Source organism: Rhipicephalus microplus, chromosome 6 (assembly GCF_043290135.1).
Source record: "Rhipicephalus microplus isolate Deutch F79 chromosome 6, USDA_Rmic, whole genome shotgun sequence".
Lineage (NCBI taxonomy): Eukaryota > Metazoa > Arthropoda > Arachnida > Ixodida > Ixodidae > Rhipicephalus > Rhipicephalus microplus.
In genome coordinates, this window is record NC_134705.1 from 196,027,121 (window position 1) to 196,047,251 (window position 20,131).

Here is a 20,131-nt window from a genome sequence, read left to right on the forward strand (position 1 = left end):
TCTCATCAGTTAATGAACTACTGCGATATTGTTCAGTAGAAGAAATCAGTGTTTGTCGTTCACGTGCGTATGCTGGGCAGACACAAAATATGTGCTCAAGTGTTTCTGGCACATCACAGTGTTCACAATTAGGACCGGTGTCACTGCGACCGATGATATGTGCGTAACGTCTAGTGTACGCTACACCAAGACGAATGCGGTGGATCATACTTGTGAGTTGCCGTTTCAATTTAGGAGGCATGCGGAACCTCATTTCCGGGTCCCATTTGTGAAGTCGCTGGTGTCGCCGTTCCGGTTTGGTCCAGTGCTGAAGTGTGTAGCTGCGCATCGCGCAGCGAAGCAGGGCGTTCGTGTCAGCTCGTGAAAACGCAATGCGTACTTCAGGGGCACTGCCTAAGGCATTTTTAGCTTGAGCGTCTGCCTCTTCGTTTCCCATCACGCCGCAATGAGCGGGAATCCACTGGAAAGTTATAAGATGGCCATTCGTTGAAGCAACCTGAATAAGTTCTGTGATTTCTATTGCCAAGCTGTAATATGGACCTTGCTTCATGATGCAATTAATGGTTTGCAAAGCGGGTTTGGCATCACAGAAAATCGTCCAGGCTCGAGGTCGCTCTCCGGAAATAAACCTTATTGCCTCTCGGATAGCGACAAGCTCTGCGGCAGTTGATGTGGTTTTATGGTCCACTTTGAATCGTCGAGCGATATCCATGTCTGGGATGACAAAGGCTGCGGCGGAGGTGTTTAGCGTGGTGGATCCGTCGGTGTACACGTGCAGAGAATCACTGTACGTTGTATAAATGTGATATAGGGTCAGTTGTCTGAGGCCAACAGAAGAAATGAGCGACTTCTTCGTAATTCCAGGTATCGTAAAAGAGATAGGTGGTTTAGGCAGAACCCATGGTGGCACTGCAGGGGCATTTGGCGGAGAAAACCTTGGTGGTATAATATTTTCATGCCGCAATATTACTTTTGAGAAACTGCAATCTGGGTGAGTGGCGGGTAGTACTGACAGTGGGTGCTGTCTGTGTCTGCTCAGTAATCGTAGGTGAACTCTAAGTGACTCGCAGAGCATGTATACACTGATGGGACAAGCCCGAGCCTCTGCGATTGTCCCATTTGTTGAAGTGCAGCATGGTAGACCCAAGCATCTTCGTAAGCATTGAGCTTGAACACTCTCGAGTGTCTTCACACAACTAGGTCCCATATTGGAAAGCACCGGCATGCTGTATCGAATGTATCCCACAAATAGAGCATTGTATAATTGAAGTAGCGATGATTCTGATGGGCCCCATCTTGCTCCTGCTACGTGGCGAAGAATGAGAGCAAAGCTCTTCAATTTAGATTTAAGTACGGCGACATGCCTCGTCCACGATAGATCTCTGTGTACGACAACCCCAAGAAACTTGTGGTGCGTTACAGCAGGTATCGCTGTCCCATTAATAAATATCGGGTATTGCGACATATGCTTGCGCGTGAACGCAAGCACTGCGCATTTGTCGATTGAAAGAGTGAGCCCCTGACGTCGTAGATATTTGTATGTGATCGTCACTGCACGCTGTAGTCGAGCTCGCAATTGCGGACGAGTAGTTCCAGATGCCCATATGCATATGTCATCAGCGTATGCAGTGATCTTCACCGTGCTGGGAAGTTCTGCTGCTAGGCCGATCATTGTGACATTAAATAGGATCGGGCTGAGAACTCCTCCTTGGGGAACACCACGATGAACCTTATATCGATCGGTGTCTCCGTTACTTGTCGTCATGTAAATGGTGCGGTCCCTAAGGTAGCTAAAAATCCAAGCGTACAGTCGTCCACCGATGTCGAAATCTTCCAGTGCGTCAAGGATCGCATAATGCAGCACATTATCGTAGGCACCCTTAATGTCTAAGAAGACCGCCGCCACTAGTCTGCGTCGGCTTCTTTCCTCTTCAACGCTGGTGATCAAGTCGACCACACCATCAATGGCAGATCGGCCTCTTCTGAAGCCATTCATAAATGCAAGAAAGGAGTTGTTGCTCTCTAGAAGCCACTCTAATCGTGCCAGTACCATTCTTTCCATCACTTTTCCGACGCAGCTGGCTAACGCGATTGGTCTGTAGGAGGAAAGTGCATAAGGACACTTCCCTGGCTTGAGCAGTGCAATAATGCGACTGCATTTCCAGTTAGCTGGGACTTCTCCTGACTCCCATGAGGTGTTATAATGAGATAACAGGATACGTCGTGCTTCTGTATCAAGATGGTTGAGTGCAGCATACGTGATTCCGTCAGGTCCTGGTGCTGATGATCGGCGGGAGGCAGAAATCGCAGCGTCAAGCTCATGTATTGTAAAACGTACATCAAGGCGCTCGTCAGACGATGGAGGCGCAATGGTAGTAAGAAGCTCATTAGTGGCAAGATCATCAGTGGTGTCCACGATGAGGCTACAGTAGTCACTGGCTATCTCAACTTCTGTCCGTCCCTGATGTAGAGCAACAGCTTGAAATGGTTGATGTTGTTGGGGAGTTGTCTGCAAACTTCGTACCACCCGCCAGACCTTAGATAGAGATTGCCTGGGGTCCAGAGATCCACAGAAATTTCTTCAACGTTGCCTGTCAATCTTGTCAAGATGCCGAAGAACATGTCGTTGAGCTCGACGACAGGCGGAAAGGTCTGAAGGTGACTTCGTTCGTCTGTATCGGCGTTCGGCACGGCGACGGATTGCACGAAGGGCCTCGTATTGGGAGTCAACTGCTGATCTCTGCATTGGTAGGTTAACCTGTTTGGTTTTGTCACGCAGTGAAGAAGCAATGACGTTTTCTACCTCGGATGGATCAGTCGTGTGCTCACAGCCAGACTTGACAGATGCCTTGAACAGTGTCCAGTCGGTTTGACGGATGTAGCGTGTGTGCGTGCGGCGAAACCACCTGAACTGAACATAGGTTGGAAGGTGGTCACTGCCGCGAGTGTCCAAATCTGTGCACCAACATGCGGAAGACAGAAGGTTTCTGGAAACGAAACAGAGTTCGAGGCAGCTGCTGTAGGACGTGCCACGAACAAATGTAGGTGATCCGTCGTTGAGTACGCTTAGTCCATAGTTGTATATAAAATTGGCTAAATCCTTTCCGCGATAATTCGTTGTAGTCAGTGGCGTAACTAGATAGGACGGCGCCCAGGGCAAATATATTTCCGCGCCCCTCATTATCCCCCCCCCCCCCCCCCCCCATTAAAAGCGCTAATGTAGGCTTCCGCGATTGCCTACTGGCGCGCGGCGGGCCATTTCGGAGGCCAAGGGCCACCAGTTCTGATTTCGATGAGCTACGCCCGCGTTTTTGTATAGTATTTTTCTTTTTTTATTCAAACTTCCGGAAGTCCCTTACCCGTCATTGTTCTCTTCCAGTCCACACTGCAAAAAGCTTGACGGCACGGGCGCTTCCCAGGCCCAAGTTTCTCGTACCTAAGCTTTCGCGCTATTTGTGCATCCCAAGGAATGCAGGGTGAGTACAAAACAAAGCAACCAGCTAGACACCGCGCCCTCGGGTCTGGTATGGGGGTTAAACTGGTCGGAGTGTTCTGCCGTTTCGCTCCGTTCGCTGTTCCATTGATGGAGGTCATCCTTGTGCGGCCGCATTCTTTCAGGGAAGTTCTTGGTTTCTCCAACGTACGAAGCGGGGCAGTCGGCACATGCTGTCGGGTACACTACGCTCTGCGCTTTTTTCGCAGGTGCGTGTTCTTTGGGCCAAAGGATGAACCTGCCCATGGCGGTGGATGGCATGTGGGAAACGTTGACCCCCGCCCTTCTATTGCTTTGCTGGCGCCCGCGATGCAGGGAATCAACAAACGTCGCCGTCGTGTCACGCTTTCTCCGTCTTTCCTCCAGAGAACTCTGCGAATAAACGCCTTTGTTTAGCCTTTGGTGCCGAGGTCACGGATTATATTCGCCCTTCCTTCCGCCGCTGCGTGGACGATTAGTCGTTGGACGATCGGCTATTTCGTTGGAGTTTTCTGTTCTTACTCAAAAAAGGTGCATTCGAACTTTTTTATTTTATTTTGTTTACGTACGTGGTTGGTTTCAGGGAAGCTTTCAGTAAGTGGTTTGGGAGGCTGGTGGGGTTCGCTGAAACTCATCTAACCCAGTGCTGCGGAGCACAAAACAAAGCTTAGCCGAGGGTCATGGGAAGGCACGGAGGTAGCGCAGCAAAATGAAAATAGAGGATCCTTTTCCCGATGCAAAAGCCATTGCGGCAACCCTTTCCTTCACCACCATCCCCACTTCCAGTCGTACATTACAACCTCGCCCCTCCCCCCTTCCAGGCGGTTTTACGGAAAAAAACATTGACAACCTTTCCAGGGGGCGCCAACCCGAGGACTCGGCTTGGCGCCCCCTCCCTAGTGGCGCCCGGGGCACTTGTACCCCCTTGCCCCCCCCTAGTTACGCCACTGGTTGTAGTGCTACCCCAGAGAGGATGATGTGCATTAAAATCGCCGATCACAATGTGTGGCCTTTGTGCTGCTTGAAGAATGGTCCCCAGGTGGAGGCAGTCCATCTGTGCGCTTGGGTGTATGTATCCTCCTATTACGGAGAATGTTCGCTTTTTATGTGTTATAGTCAGGCTCACGTAATCATTGCTGGTATGCGACGCATGTCTCAAGAATGTCATTCATGTCATTCATGACATTCATGTCTCAAGAATGTCAAATCACGGCGTATACAAACGAGAACTTTGCTCGTACGTTGATCACTGCGGGACCAAATCTGGATATATCCAGATATACGAAAAGGTGAAACCATATTCGGTTCACATATAACGATAACAGGAAATTTATATTTAAAAACCCATTGTCTGAAGTCTGACAGACGGCCACGTAGGCCACGGGCATTCCATTGCATAACAAGCGACTGGCGCATGCGTTCTTCGAACATCAGTGCCATGTTTACTTACTGAAGAACCAGTAGAAGAGGCTCCAAAACCTCAAGTAGCTGCACAGCCGCCTTAGCAGCGGGAGTGTTTAGGCTGCTGAGAATCTTACGCATCGAAGCCATCAAATTTTTAAGCATAGCCTTGACATCTGTGTTGTCCATCTTCTTGTTTTCTTCATTGGAGGTAGGGGCACTATGTGATGATGGCGCTACCGTAGCTCTTGACGGTAGTGAAGGCCACTGAGTCTCCGACGTGGGGAGAGCCAATGACTGGTTACATTGTACTTGCGTGGACTGTATTGGCATTTGAGCATCTGTATCCTCCTTTCTGGCCAACAAAAGTAGGCTAGGAGGTGGTAAGGGCACGGTTTTGTGTGTCGAATTCGATAAGCTATAAGCACTGCTGCTTCGTTTGCGTCGGTGTCGCGAACGATGTTTACGGCGCCGTACAGCCCTTGCAGCTTCTCTGTGAGTGGAGTGGTCTCGAACGATCTTCTTCAGGATACTAATTTCATTCCTCATTTTGGGACATTCCTTTGATGTTGCGTCGTGGGCGCCTGAGCAGTTTGGGCATTTGGCCACAGCATTGCAGTTATCAGCATCATGGGGGCCACCGCAATGCTTGCAGGTTACTGCACCCTTGCAAACTGCACTAACGTGCCCAAATTTCATGCATTTATGACATTGCAGAGGTTTTGGTACGTAAGGACGTACCGAGTGCCTCACGTACCCAACTTTTACATGTGTGGGTAACGTCTTCGACTGAAACACTACTTTAACATATTTGTTCCTCTGTATACCATATAGTATACCATACATACATATATGGTGTATGCATTGTAGCGAAGCCTTGTAATGCTATATTGGGTATTCGTCTTTGATAGGATATCGCATACGATGTCTACGCATACAACATATATGTATGACATATATTTATATTCTGTGTTACATACACTAGACTCCGTCCCAATGAGTGGCACTCATGTTAAACAGAACATATTTTCCTGGTTCCTGTGGATTTCGTTTAATCAGACTGAATTTCAACATAAAGTGGGTTCATTGGTAGTTGTGTTTGGATTAGTGAACCATGATTTCAGTTTTCCAAGCTTGAATTAGCGCGAGTAGGCTGTGGTTCACTGCACTTGTTGTGCGACCGGGGTTTCTTTGAGTGCATGATCATAACGACAACATTTGAAAACTCCGCTACCAATGCAGGTTGCACCCTCCTGATGCCTGCCTCTTCGAAATGATGCGGTTTCGGATACGACCGCCGAAAGCACGGGAGCTGCCATTGCAGGTAAGGGTCTACACAGCCTAGCTCCGTTAAAAGAGACAATAAAGAGAAAAGCAGTTAATCTTATATTAGTATACTATCATTCCACACTTAGCGATTATGGCACTCTTGCTGGGGAAAAACATTTGATAAGGCAGAAAATGCACAAAAATGAGATATGGGACTTCACACAAATTTGAGTTTCTCACAAGGGCTTGCCGTGACATCATAGGCAGTGCCATCGTCTTGGGCCTACATAATTTTTTATCTAAGAATGAATTGCATTATGTTCAGAGAAAGCTGCACACACGAAATCGAAAGTTTGAGGCTATATTTTACGAAGGCAGCCAAATGAAGAAAGGTGTCAAAATTTGTGACGTCACGCTGACATTAAGGTGCCAGGATTTTCACGCGAAATTCGAAAGCGCAACCTTTATTTTCTTTTATATTAATGGAGCTACTGTCATAATGGTAATGACGATGGAGTCCGAAAAAATTTAACTTGTAAGTCTAGAGTGATTTAGTGTTTCTCTTTAGTGTTCCTTTAAAGGGGCCCTGAAACACTTTTTTGAGTAACCATGGAATGAATTCACTGGAAAAGCGTATTACCTCACAGATCGAACGCCGCAATAAAAATCCGTCTAATACGAGCGGAGTTACAAAGATTTGCCACACGCTGCAATCACATTCTCTTTTCTCTCGCTTCGACGAAAGCGCTGGAAGCTAAGCAGGAAGGGATGGTGGGCGCAAACAAAAAACGTCATGCGCGCCTTGTGACCTTGAGCACTTCTTTCTCTTTTTTTTCTTCAAATACATAACTTTTTTAGTGCAATCGGGCACGCACGCGTGGACAAGAGACGGCTCTTCGCGGCGACCTCTGTAACAACCGAGCGAGCCGTGTTCAAATCGGCCAATGGCTAATAGATGGGCTTACTGGGCTTATTTTTTGTGTTTTGTCGAGCTATCTTTAGCTGACTTTGATAATTTATTGTGAATTCCAGGCCGCGTGCTGCGCTGTAATATTTGGCTCTTGTGTTGTCGGGAGCCTCTATTATTTATCGGCAGCGTTTTCTGACCATGTTCAAAAAGTGTTGCAGGGCCCCTTTAACATAGAGATCGTATATTGTATGGCATTTACCAGTGATTGTGTCTAGAAAACGTCGTAATTTCATATCAATGGTTGCCGTGATAGTGGTTTGCACTTGGCTGTCGATAGAAGGCTTTCTGCTGTTGCATTTACCGGACCTCAGTCTGTGCTGTTTGAGCATCACCGCGATAACATAAATACTACTTCTCCCAACGGTTTAGTAAGTTGCTGCTGTGACACAGTTCTGTAGCACCCAGATGACTTTTGAGTATTACGTTTGGTGAGTTGGTGCAAAGTTTTAACGAAGTATCTCTGGCTGAAACTGAGAATGAGGAAAAATTACGCCGTCTCCTGTTAAAGGCAACCGTGTGTAGATGCGGAGCAGCGGGTGCCAAAGCTTACACTGGCGGCAGCGTTGACGCTGGTGCTCGTCACAACGCTGCGCAGAAGAGAAACCTGGGGTGGCGTAAAGCACGCAGCGATGGACCAGTCAGTGTTTTCTACTGAAACATGCCGGCCGCTGCTAATGGGCAATAAGAGGTGGAAGACTCCAGTTAGACGCAGAGACCTGCAGTCCGCTTTTAGTTAATGCGCATGCTGCGAGTTTTGTTGTTTAACAAAGTACTAGAGAAATCTCCGACCGGCACTACCTTGAAGGTTAAGATTCAGTGCCTATGTATACAGGGCGGCCAGTGAACTGTTGTGCAGCACGAGCAGTCGGTTTTTTCAATCAAGAAACTCGCTAGCAGACACTGCCTGCGTCGGTGTTGAGAGGGGAGAGAGGGGAGAAGTGAAGGAGAATAGAGAAAGGGAGGGTATTTGCATGTGCTGTGAAGCGCGGATGCTGCCGAATAAAGCTCGCTCATAAGGTGCTTTGCATCTAAAAACAAAATACTGGACATGATGCCAGAAGGGGGATGATGATGATGAAAAACATTTATTATAAAAAAGAGAGGTACGGGGCCAAAGCATGACCCTGCTACATGGTCGGCGTCCTTAGTCCGGGACACCGCATGACGAGGCCCCTACTCGCGCCCGTCTCACCAGAGCCCGTTGAGACTCTAGTGATGAGCAGTTGAGGAGGGCAGTCTCCCATGCCTCTCGGGAAGGGGTAGGGGAAGGGGGTAGGTGGGGATTTTTCGGACATGCCCACACCATGTGGAAGATATCACACGTCTCCCCACAGTGTGGGCACCGCCCATCTGTGTTCGCATCGAAATGCTTTAGGATTGCAGGACAGAGTAGAGTACCTGTCTGCAGGCGCCTTAGAGTTCGCTCTTCCGCCTTACTCAGCCCCTTTGCAGGAGCCGGGTAAAGGCGGTGAGTGTCACGATAATAGGTGAGAATTTCTTTGAACCGCAGCAGCGGTGTATTGGCCTCCGAGTCATAAGAGCCAAGGTGAGGAGCCCGGTGGGTAAGCGCTCGGGCGGCCGCGTCAGCGGCCTCATTACCTCGTAGGCCCTGATGGCCAGGAGCCCATACGATGCGTTTCGGGGCTGGATCAGCGAGAGCCCGTTTTAGAATTTGGCTGGCTAGGGGGGATATCTCTCCTACCAAGTAATGAGTACATGCTTTCTTGGAGTCCGTGATGATAACTTTCGAGTTGGGGTCCGCAGCAGCAAGCGCTATCGCGACTTCCTCAGCGCGCTCTGGATTTTGTGCTTGGAACGAGAGCCCATTGACATGCTTTTCCCGGTGAACTACAGAGGCCGTGTAAAATCCCGTAGGCGAAGGCCCTGCTATATCTACGTAGAATACACCAGGTCGGGAGCCGTGTTGCCTCTCAAGCGTCCGAGCCCGCGCCTGTCTTCTGCTTTCGTGCGTGTGCTTATCCATGTTACTGGGGAGTGGAGCGACCGAGAGCATATGCCGCCACGGTTCCGGAATACGCTCCGCCTCCTCTGCAGTGCAAGTGTGCTGTATATGTAAGCGGTTTAGCAGGCGGCGCCCGGGAGCCGTCTGCACGAGCCGCGTATATTGATTCATAAGGTGGGCCTCCCGCAACTCCTGGTAGGAGTTGAGCACACCCAACGCCCTCAGTTTGGCGTTGGAAGTGGCCACCGGGAGATCCAGAGCTCGTTTAGTAGCCTTACGAATGATGGCATCTATTCTTTCGTCTTCTTGCTTGTTAGTGCGAAGGTATGGGACGGCGTAGAGGATCCGGCTAGTCACGAAGGCATGGGGAGCCGAAGCGCGTCCCTGCCCCGCAGACCACCCCTCTTGTTGGAAACGCGGTGGATCATGCGCCCTACCTGTTCGCCTATTCTCTTGAGTTTCGCTATAGTGGAGTCCGGTCTGAGTCTGTGGTGAATGAACAGGCCCAGAATCCGGAGCTCCTCCACCTCTCTGATGGGAACCCCAGACAGGGAGATGTGTATGGCTGACTTATCTCTTGGCTTCGCTCTAACGTGCAGAAGCTCTGATTTGTTTGGAGCACATTGGAGTCCACAATCGTTGGCATACGCCTCGACTATGGATGCGGCCTGCTGAAGGCGTTCCTGCATTTCACCAAGGCTCCCTTCAGTGGTCCAGATTGTAATATCGTCGGCATATACTGCGTGTTGTGTGCCTTCCACCCTGGCCAATTCGCTTGGAAGGCGCATCATAGCAATGTTGAAAAGGAATGGTGATAACACTGCTCCCTGTGGGGTACCCCGTGTTCCCATAATGTACGGGCCATATTCCTCGTCCTCGATCCGAAGAAGTGCCTGGCGTTTAGAGAGAAAATCTCTGACATATGCAAAGGCCTTAGCCCCGCAATCAGTGGAGCTCAAGTTAGCCAGGATGCTGCTGTGTTTAACATTCAGAAGGGGGATGGTCGCATCTGTATTCAGTCAGTCTTTCTTTCGAAGAGTGCACGCCTATTTTCAGACAGTGCTGTGTTGCAGTTTTGCATCGTGCAAATGTTTGGAAATATGTATATTTAGATGATGTGCAAAAAATAAACTATATGAGTTTGGTGTCCTATCCTGTTTTCTGTCCTCTCTTTCCCCATTCTCAGTTTCAACCACAAATTTTTCGTTAACCCAGACGATGAGCAGTTGTAGTACGCAGTGCAACAAGTGCACAGTGAGAAATCCCCCAACCACACTGAGCTTGGCCTCATCTGAAGCTGTATTCCAGTCCACATGGCTTGTCTTTCCCCTCTTTTATCCTGGCAATGTTCATTGTCACGTACAGAGGTCTAAAGAGCGGTGAAAACCTTAGCGACGAGACACTCTTGTAGCAAATTTCTTTTTTCTTAGTTTCTTTAAGGGACACTAAAGAGCAAAACACTTTTTTGCGTATTAGCAAAGTACAATTTCACAATCCCAAAAACACCACTCTTACCGCGACACAACACTTGGTAAGCGAGAAAATGTGCGAAAAGAATCTGTGGGTGGAGACTGCACGTTGAGAGTCCCTCAGCAAGCACTGTGACGTCATAAATTTTTGAAGGCATCTACTGGGTTCTAGGCAATAGCTTCTAATCGATAAAATTGAAGTCCATTGTAATCTGTGGGTGCCATAGACTTAGCATAAGAAGTCTCTGAAAATTTCATCCAGCCAAAGTCGTAAAAGTACAAAAATACCTTGTGCAATTTCTTTCGTCACACGCGGAGTTTACTGCACGATATTCAAAAATGAAACTTCAACCTTAATTTTCTCTTGTAATAATGAACTTATGACAGTGAAACTTATGACATTACAGTTTTTAGAGTGCATTTTGTCAATCTGAAACAACTCATTGTCTCTCTTTAGTGTCCCTTTAACTGTTCTTGTACGCTTTGCTGCATGTTCAAACGTGCAATACCTGTGCTGTTCCACACAGCTGAAGGTTGTGATGCGGGTGTCGCCGAGGCATGTGGAACTCCGTGCGGATGTCCTGGTGCCTGGCTACCACAGCCGCAAGCACGGCCAGGTGCCCTGCGAGGATGTGCAAATCCGCTTCCCAATTCCCGAGTGCTGGGTCTACCTGTTCAGGGTGGAGAAGCACTTCCGATACGGTGCCCTGAAGTCAGCTGCCAGGAGGCCCGGAAAGATAAAGGTGCCTTTTTATTGTTCCTTTTCTAGCAGCTATTTATGTCGAAATAAAACTGCGAAAAACTGACACAGACTAAAAAAGTAGAAGGGACACGACGTCCTCGCACACTCTTCAACTTGGCAGACAGTATGCGAAGAATTTGTGAGCTCTGATGTGGGCGACGAGGTCTTGCTGGCCTGACGTTAGTGAAGTTAGTTTCTGATATAATTTTTATAGTGAATACCAACTGTGTCAGACTGTTTTACGATATTTGAAATGTTTGTTGTGACATGAAAGGTTGTTGTGAAGTTTGAACTAGTCCTGAACACATTGTTTTAGATCCGAGATGTCGGATTGTTCGCGAAGTTCACAACCCACGCTCTGTTCTTCTCTGTTCAGGGCTTGGAACGGATCATGGGCACTGCCCAGCCATTAGAGACCAGCCTCATAGAAGTTTCAACGGGGCAAGCCAAATATGAACATGCCCACAAGGCAGTTGTATGGCGCATTCCTCGGTTGCCCAAGGAGGGTCAAGGTGATGACATTTGATTTGTACACATTTATTATGTCTATCAGCTTCATTTAACTGTGTCACTCCCTTTTTCTTGTTTCTAATGCTTAATCACTTCATTATCACCAAAAACGTGGGCTAATAGTGATGTGATGAACACTCCAACATAAATACAGTTAGGCTAAACAAAGGAATGTCCAAGATCAATATTTGGTAAGGTGCTTCAAAAAGCGAAGCTTAGATATAGGAATTGCACGTAACTTGTTTTGCTACCTGTTGGGCTTCAATTCATGCTGGTGGTGACACCTTGTCACCTTCACGCATTTTTTAAAGTTGGGGCTTGTTGTCTAGGTAAGCATGCTTTGTTCTTTTTTAGATTCAAGTCAATATTTCTTGAAACCATCTGCCAGGGTTGCAACTTGTAAGAACAGCTTAACAGTGTATCATGTGAGGCTACTGTAACATCGCTGTAAGGCCTGTGTTTCCGCACATCAGTGCTTTGCACCATTCATTCCCATCGCAAACACAAACCAGCTTGCCCACATTACGGTTCTTATTTATCGCACTACAGGTGCCTACACGAGTCAACTGTTCCTGCTTCGTCTAGACCTGACCTCTTTCGACCAGATCCCCGCCTCGTTCGAGCAACACGTCTTCGTTGAGTTCACCATGCCGGCGACCAGTGTGTCGCATACCACGGTGCGTTCCATCTCGGTGTCCAACGAGAATCCTCCCGAAAAGTACGTCCGCTACTTGTCCAAGCACGAGTACCGGGTGGAAATAGAGCTACAAACAGGGGAAGTGCCCCCGTCAGAGACTGAAATCTCTAGTCTGGCCGCTGTAGCCCAACAGGCCGGCCCGTATGAGCCGCCGGCAACCGCTACCGCCACCGCCGCCGCCACAAGCGACGACTCGGACTGAGTGTGCTGCCGCAGTGCTGCGCATGTGTCGCTGCTCCCTCGGCTGCCCCTTGCGTGTGGGGGCGCAGTGCCCTTATCTAGTCAGCAATGTATGTCAAGTGTTCAGTTTTCTGTGCTACGCACACAAATGATGTGTTCCTGTTGAAAACAAGAAAGAATTTTAAGACCCCGTTTTCTTCTCGTGCATGTATTATTGACACTTCTTTGTTTTGGAGTTTTTTGTTGACTCTGTACACTACCGCTACTACCACTGGCTGCTGTCAACTCTGTGATCGCTTGGTAACATTTGCCACCTCGTTGAGAAACCTGCAGCGGCCGTTAGCTGGTTCACACGCTGCCTACCCGCCACGGGTAGCGGTCCGTTTTGATCGCTTGGCCGAGCTACATTGGCTGCCTGGAAGAAAGGAGATGCCCTCTTCCTGTGCTGTCGACCGTGTCGGCCGCGCAGATGATGGCGAAACCACCTAACCTGCTGGTCGGGCTCGAAGCCTGGTAGAAGAGAGGATCTTTGTGTCTGCTGTAGGCGATGTGGCACTCTCTGCAAATAAATGCCTCTGCTGTTGCAGCTGGCAATAGAGTGACCAACTCATTTGTTGCACGACTCTGTGTGTATTCATGGCCGGGAGGTGTATGTGCACGTGGTGTGTCTGTATGGGCACCGATTATTGCTGAAGGAAAATAAAGAAGAAACACTTAACATACACTTGCTGTAACTATTTATTGTGTTAATAATTCGTTAAACATTAATGGGAAGAACAATCACAGTAGTTCGAGAGGGTGACTTATCAGGCTAGTTGGCAGCAATTCGTGGTTTTCTTGCTCACTTAGCTGTATTTTTACCCACTCAGGCACCGTGATGGCACTTTTGTCTTGTTTTCGGTGTAACTGGTTTTGCATGAACCCCTGACGTACTGAAGAACCAGTGTAGTGCAAACAAGAAATTGATTGGACTGGTGGTCTAGAGTCGGTGCTGAAAGACCACTGGCGTAGCCACCAAACTTAGATGTTATGTGCTTTGCTTGCATGCCAGTCATACCATTTTGGATTTGGTGGGTCTTGTTTCTCATTTACCTTACATCTAAGCTAACATAAATTTCATTGCCGGTTGTGGCTCACATGACATGACCAACATGAAGTGTCAGTTTCACTTTCTTAGTTTCACTCTGGAGGACCTCCTTATAATTAATATAAGTTCATTAGTTCTCTAGTCTGTCCAATTGTTAATGCTGCACCAGCTCCACAGCTATAAAGAATCTGTAGCTATTTTTTAAAATTTATTCCACAAGATTCACGACTGGGAACCATACGTGGCCAAGACCAGGACAATTGCCAGATGAGATTGCGGTTTCAAACTAGACATATTTTCTATTGTTGAATATCTCTGCATTGCTCTAAATGAGTTTGAATGATCTGTATCAAATTACCATGGCCTAGAGTTTCTATTTATGGTTCATATCTTCTTGAGTGGATCATAGAAGATACTGAACTTGCTGCCTACAGCGTGCCTTGACAGGGACAAGTGAGTTGGTATATATGAGTATTTATGACTATTATTAATATCTGGCTTGTAGACATGGAAAACACGGGGACGTTGAGGAAATAGGGGCACAATGCGTGCCTGCGGTTTCGGGAAGGCGAAACACAGGGGAAAGGAAGATGGGGCAAAAGAAAGGAAAAGAGAAGAGGAAACAAAAAATAACAAATATACAAATACGTAGTCAAATGCAGGTTAACGAATAGAGCTGACCTCGTAAAGCCCGCTGCATAGATGAGAAGTGAAATTGGAGGTACCACCTGGAGTGATGCACTGGTTGGCGTTACGAAGTCAACAACCGTATGTGCTACCATCTTCCTCCTGAACCGCCCTGATGAGCTGTAACTACTGCTGTAACTAATAAGGGCGTTGACAAGCGCACGAAGGGGGGTAGTGCAAAGCCAGCACCATACATTGACATAGCACGCAGGAGTTGCGATTAACTCTTGCCCGTTCGCCCCGCCCCGGTGGTCTATATAGTGGCTAAGGTACTCGGCTGCTGACCCGTAGGTCGCGGGTTCAAATCCCGGCTGCGGCGGCTGCATTTCCGATGGAGGCGGAAATGTTGTAGGCGCGTGTGCTCAGATTTAGGTGCACGTTAAAGAACCCCAGGTGGTCTAAATTTCCGGAGCCCTCTACTACGGCGTCTCTCATAATCATATAGTGGTTTTGGGACGTTAAACCCCACATATCAATCAACTCTTGCCCGCAGAGACGTTTTTGCAGCGTTGTTTTCGCGCATATACGGGGTGTTTTACGTAACCTTAGCTGGAGTTTAAATATATGCTGGAACACGTAATTACGACGCAACCAAATGCATGTTGCTCACCGTTGCTTGGAGTTAGGCTATTTTTTGTGTTCTCAAATATTGTTTAATTAGATCTGTTTAATTATACTAGCTTTCAAGAAACGAAGATAGATAAAAAGTTTCAATGAGAAAGTTGTAGATCGGTTTGCAAAACGTCCGATTAGGCAGTTTTGAACTTTATATCTGTTAGGTATTAGTGTATTTCTGCTAGTTGCAAATGCCCGCGAAATACAAAAACAAATACCACGCGACAAACCCGCTCCCGCGTCAGTGTGCACGATGATTCTAGTGCTCCCTAACGTTCCGCGTACAAACGACACGTTTCCCTCACACCGGTTCATGACAGCGATAAGCAGTCACAGTGGTTTTGTGGCCTATAGCAAAACGTGTTCATTGTAAAGCCACCACCATCGTTGCGGCCCTGCCGAGACGGCACAATGGGGCAAATGCTATGGTCGTTCGTACGCGGAACGTTGGGGAGCACTAGAATGATCGTGCGCACTGACGCGCGAGTGGGTTTGTCGTGTGGTATTTGTTTTGGTATTTCACGGGCATTTGTAATTAGCAGAAAAACACTAATACCTAACAGATATAAAGTTCAAAACTGCCTAATCGTACGTTTCGCTAACCGATCTACAACTTTCTCATTGAAACGTTTTATCTATCTTTGTTTCTTGAAAGCTAGTTAATTAAACAGATCTAATTAAACGATATTTTAGAACACAAAAAATATTCTAACTGAGGTAATTTAACCACGGCTAAGGTTAAGTTAACTTAACCCCGGCTAAGGTTAAGTTAAGACACCCTGTATACGCAACTTGTTTCTCATCAAAGCTGCCACCGTGGAGTTCCGGTTCCCCTCAGAATCTGCGTCCATGACGTCATCAAGGAGGCAAAGGTTCGTTCCTCCCCCCATTACGCTATTATGTCAATGTATGGAGCTGGCTTTGCCCCCATACATTGTTGTTGAATGATGCGCAATATTCTTTAGCGTGTCGATGTTGCGATATGTTGCTCAACATTCAGCAATGTCGCACCCTAGATGTAAGGGTAACGTTGCAATTTTGCCTCAACGCGACGTTGTCAAGTGTTGACAGATGCTGGCTCATATTCGGCTATGTGACTGAAAGATAACCGCTGTAACTGCGCATATTTCTTGGAAAACCGGTCTTATTTTTCGTGTCATATACAAATTTACAAATGGCTCAGCTACTCGCCCATATTAAAAAAAAAAAGGCAGATCCCACGTACAGTGGAAATCGATGATATGCGAAGCACGGATGATGAAGGTGGATATGTCCACAGAAGTTAAAAAAACAGCGCTAAAAAGACGGGACAAGAAAGGACAACAGGACAGGGCGCTGACTAGCAACCAAATAGGCTGTTTTTTGCGATAGTGCGGTGGTATATATGTATGCTGACTGAAGAAATAAACATATTTGGTTGCTAGTCAGCGCCCTGTCCTGTTGTCCTTTCTTGTCCCGTCTTTTTAGCGCTGTTTTTTTAACTTCTGTGAACATGAACCAACCAGCCCAAATGCGTACGCTTCTGCAGTGGATATGTCACTTTAAAATAAGCAGAGCGTTGCAAGGTGAACGCACTTAGTTATGCCGTACATCACTTCCATTCCGTGATTATCATGTTTGCGCCTGGCATATGTGCTCGTCATTAATTCACGTCACATATCGAATTTCGTATATGTGAAGATAGCGAAATGACTTCCGCGAGCGCGCTATGAGTGTAGCGTGTAGTCATGTTTTACATTACACATAGCATATCATGATTATGTTTGGACGTGTCATTTACCTTCGTCGTCTATTCACGTCACGTGGTACCAAATTTAGTGAAATGGCCATGAGCGTGCTATGAGCGTAGCATATATGTAGTTATGTTTTACATGACACGCATATCATGATTATCATGTTTGGACCACAGAACACCTACCTGTGTTCTGTGTTCTGTGGTAGATTGGGCGATGGCAGCGCCGCCGCTACTTTAGCCACAAGATGGGGATGGAAAAAGCAAGAGGAAAGCGTTTCGGTCGCGCCACTCAAAAGTTCTAGTACACTCTAGCGGAATTCAACAATGTCCAGTATAGCAACCTTGGTCAAAGTCACCGAAGTTAGCTAAGAAATGCTTCACACTGCTAGCCGCAGTGAGAGTACAGTGTACTACAGTACTAGTATACTCTACTGAGAGCGCACACGCGTACACGCATCTTCAAAATAGATTTATCAAATACCGTGTTCTAAATATGTACTTGCATATGTTATCCTACACTTACGCGTTTGTTCTGACGCTAGACGCTAGAAACCGAAACGAATATCGGAGCCCTTGCTAATCGGCGCAGTCCTACGGCTATTGATATCACTCATGGCCGCACGCACATTAATCTGGCTTTTGCGCGCCGCGAAAATTTGTGCGCGCACTTTTCAATCCTTGTGGCGCTCAGCTGAAGACTTGGCGTAGTGGCTTAGAAAACGGTAAGTTCACAAGATCATTTAGTTGTCCCGTCAGTGGTCGCTCTTCCGTGGTTTGCTCGTTTCCCTGCGAGTTCGCCGGCGAAAGACGCAGCGGCGAAAGACGCAGGGCTCTGAGCTCGCAAGCTGTTCTCAGTCAAGTGACGACTGTTGCAGCGGCGATCACACCGCGAACGAGTTAGCAGAGTGAGGGGATAATGTCAAGTTTTGTGATCTGCGCGGCGCTTCCCCAATCATACGGCGCGGTCAGATCTTGTTCATCGGTCACAGGCGTATGCGGCTTTTCTTCGTCGTGGCACCAAATCGGGCGCTTCCTCCCTGCCTAACGCCTAACATGTGTTTTATCGCAGCTCTTCATATTCACTCTTTTTGCATTTAATTGCTATTTTGAAAATGTAGGCTATCTGCGTGTGAGTAAGCGCAATAGGTTTTCGTTGTTATTGTTGATGGCATATGGAAGAAGGAAAACCGATTGATGCGGATAAGCGTGCCAAACTCCGTTTTCTCTGCAAAATACCCTGTAACAGATGGCTTTTCATTGATTTTTCTTTGGGTGTCCCCCCCAAAAAAAACAAAAATCCAAATACATTTGTTTTCTTAAAAGCTTCAGTAATTTTGTCGCCACAACAGTAGGCCAGTAGTCGGGGGGAGCGCGGGGGGCCCGACTCCTATCACCACAATTTTCTTTCTTGGGGGGGGGGGGTAGGTGTTTTCGAGCAGAGAACTTTTTTTTCTCGCGCAAAACAACCCATTTTTGTAATTGTTTCATGGAAAAATCGACATCAGTCTTCAGCTTAACAAGCAAGCAAAAATCGAGTCTAAATAAAAAGGCGATGCTGCAGACATTCATTGAAACGATGTTGCTCTGTGGCCGTCAAGAAATTGCGCTGAGGGGAGACATAGACTGCGGCAGATTTGTATTGCAAGAATTAACCTGCAAACAACGACAGAAACTTTAGAGCACTGTTGCGCTGCAGGGCAAGGGAGTCTTGCCCTGTATATTGTTGCCCGGCACATAAAGATGTCCGGTGGAAATGCCCTTTTACACTGGCCCAACGATCCAAAACGAGTTGACTGCGGCAAGGCAATACAAGACGGAATCGCTGAAGCTGTGAAAGAGTCAGGTTTTTGCTCCGTTCTCGCTCATATGGCACAACTGACGCCACACAAGTTGAGCAGTTCCCCCTCTTTGTGTGGTAGGTAGAGCATGAAAATGTGATCATAGAAGATTTTCTCACTTTTGGATCCGTTTCATCAGCCGTCATGAGTTGTCCATTTCGTGGGGGTGCAGACTGTCATTCGCGAAATTAACGTATACCCTCTAGCAGCAGTTTATACACGCTGCTCTTCGCATTTGCTAAACATTCGCTTGAACGACGCATCTAAGGTGAGCAATATCCGAAACGCTTTCGCAACGATTAGCGAAATTTATTAATATATCGGAAGTTTCTCAAAAACGCTTTCGCAACGATTAGCGAAATTTATTCATATATCAGAAGTTTCTCGAAAAAGGAAAACCACCATTCTCAAGAAGCACCTCGAGTCTTTATCGCGCACGTTTTCACGCCTTTACAAATCCTTCGAGACCAGGTGGGTCGATCAGCGCTCTTCATTGAAGCGCTGCCTGACGTCGTCGAGTTGCTGAAAGAACTCCCGGAGAGCGAAACTGGAAAAAGTAATACTGCTTCCACACTTCACAGTCGTCTGTGCGGCTTCAACTTTCTCGTCTATCTCGCAGTGAGTGAAAGGTTTCTCAGTCTAACGCTCCGATCGTCTGAATACCTGCAAGGCAATTAGGTGGGCATCAGCGTCGCCCTCGAGGATGTAGACTTGATGCTCAAGCAGAGCTCTGCAGCCACATAGAAGAAGATGCTCAGGACCAGTTCAAGGAGATTTTCGAATCACGTGAACAAACGGCAAAAAGATTCGGTGTCCAACCAGAGATACACAGGAAAATTGGTTCGCAGAAGTAGAGAGAAAACCACGCTTCCTCATCTCTCGAAGAACATTACAGACGTACATGCTTCGTCCCGTATTTGGATGATCTGCCTTGACCGAGCGCTTCAGTGGCCACAGGGCGATGTTGCACAGTCTGCTATCCGTGCTGCCCAATTGCGCCGTTCATGGCAGCTTTGAGTCGCTACAGCCAGCCGTAGAGTTCCACATGGCGGACACGGAATCGAAAAGTCTCAAAGTAATCAGAGGAGCGTGGGAGATATGGAAGCAAAAATGGCTAGCAATATCTCCAGAAGAGATGCCAAAGCGTGCGACTCAGGCCCCCAAACAGTGAAACACCAACCTGTTTCCAAATGTTCGCACTTTGCTGAAGATACTTGCGACACTTCCTGTCACCGCGGCTGCAGCCGAGAGAAGCTTCTCGACGCTAAAGCGTCTCGAACGTATACCTTCGTAACAGCTCTGTTGAATAATGATTGAATGGGTTGGCTCTAATGCCACTCTAGGGAGAGTACGCTGACGTGAGCAATGTAATCGCAACGTTTACGGAGAAGGCACTTGTCTTTTAGAACTAGCGTACTTGAGGAACCAGTGTGGAGAACTTAGAATCAAACGGATGCAGAGCACGCCGCGGACATTTGGGACCTGTCGAAGTCACT

At 47.5% G+C, this 20,131-nt stretch overlaps 1 protein-coding gene across 2 annotated transcripts in view; it reads left to right on the plus strand.

Annotated features, from left to right (window-relative positions):
* stnB (stoned B) overlaps positions 1–13,275 on the plus strand; it is a 53,787-nt gene extending 40,512 nt beyond the window's left edge. For both annotated transcript variants that reach the window (XM_037418216.2, XM_075867462.1), the window contains exons 6-9: positions 6,116–6,197; positions 11,072–11,287; positions 11,663–11,798; positions 12,346–13,275. In XM_037418216.2, the coding sequence (XP_037274113.2) occupies positions 6,116–6,197; positions 11,072–11,287; positions 11,663–11,798; positions 12,346–12,695 (784 nt within the window). In that variant the 3' untranslated portion in view covers positions 12,696–13,275. The remainder of the gene's footprint in view (positions 1–6,115; positions 6,198–11,071; positions 11,288–11,662; positions 11,799–12,345) is intronic.
* Positions 13,276–20,131: the final 6,856 nt, after the last annotated feature.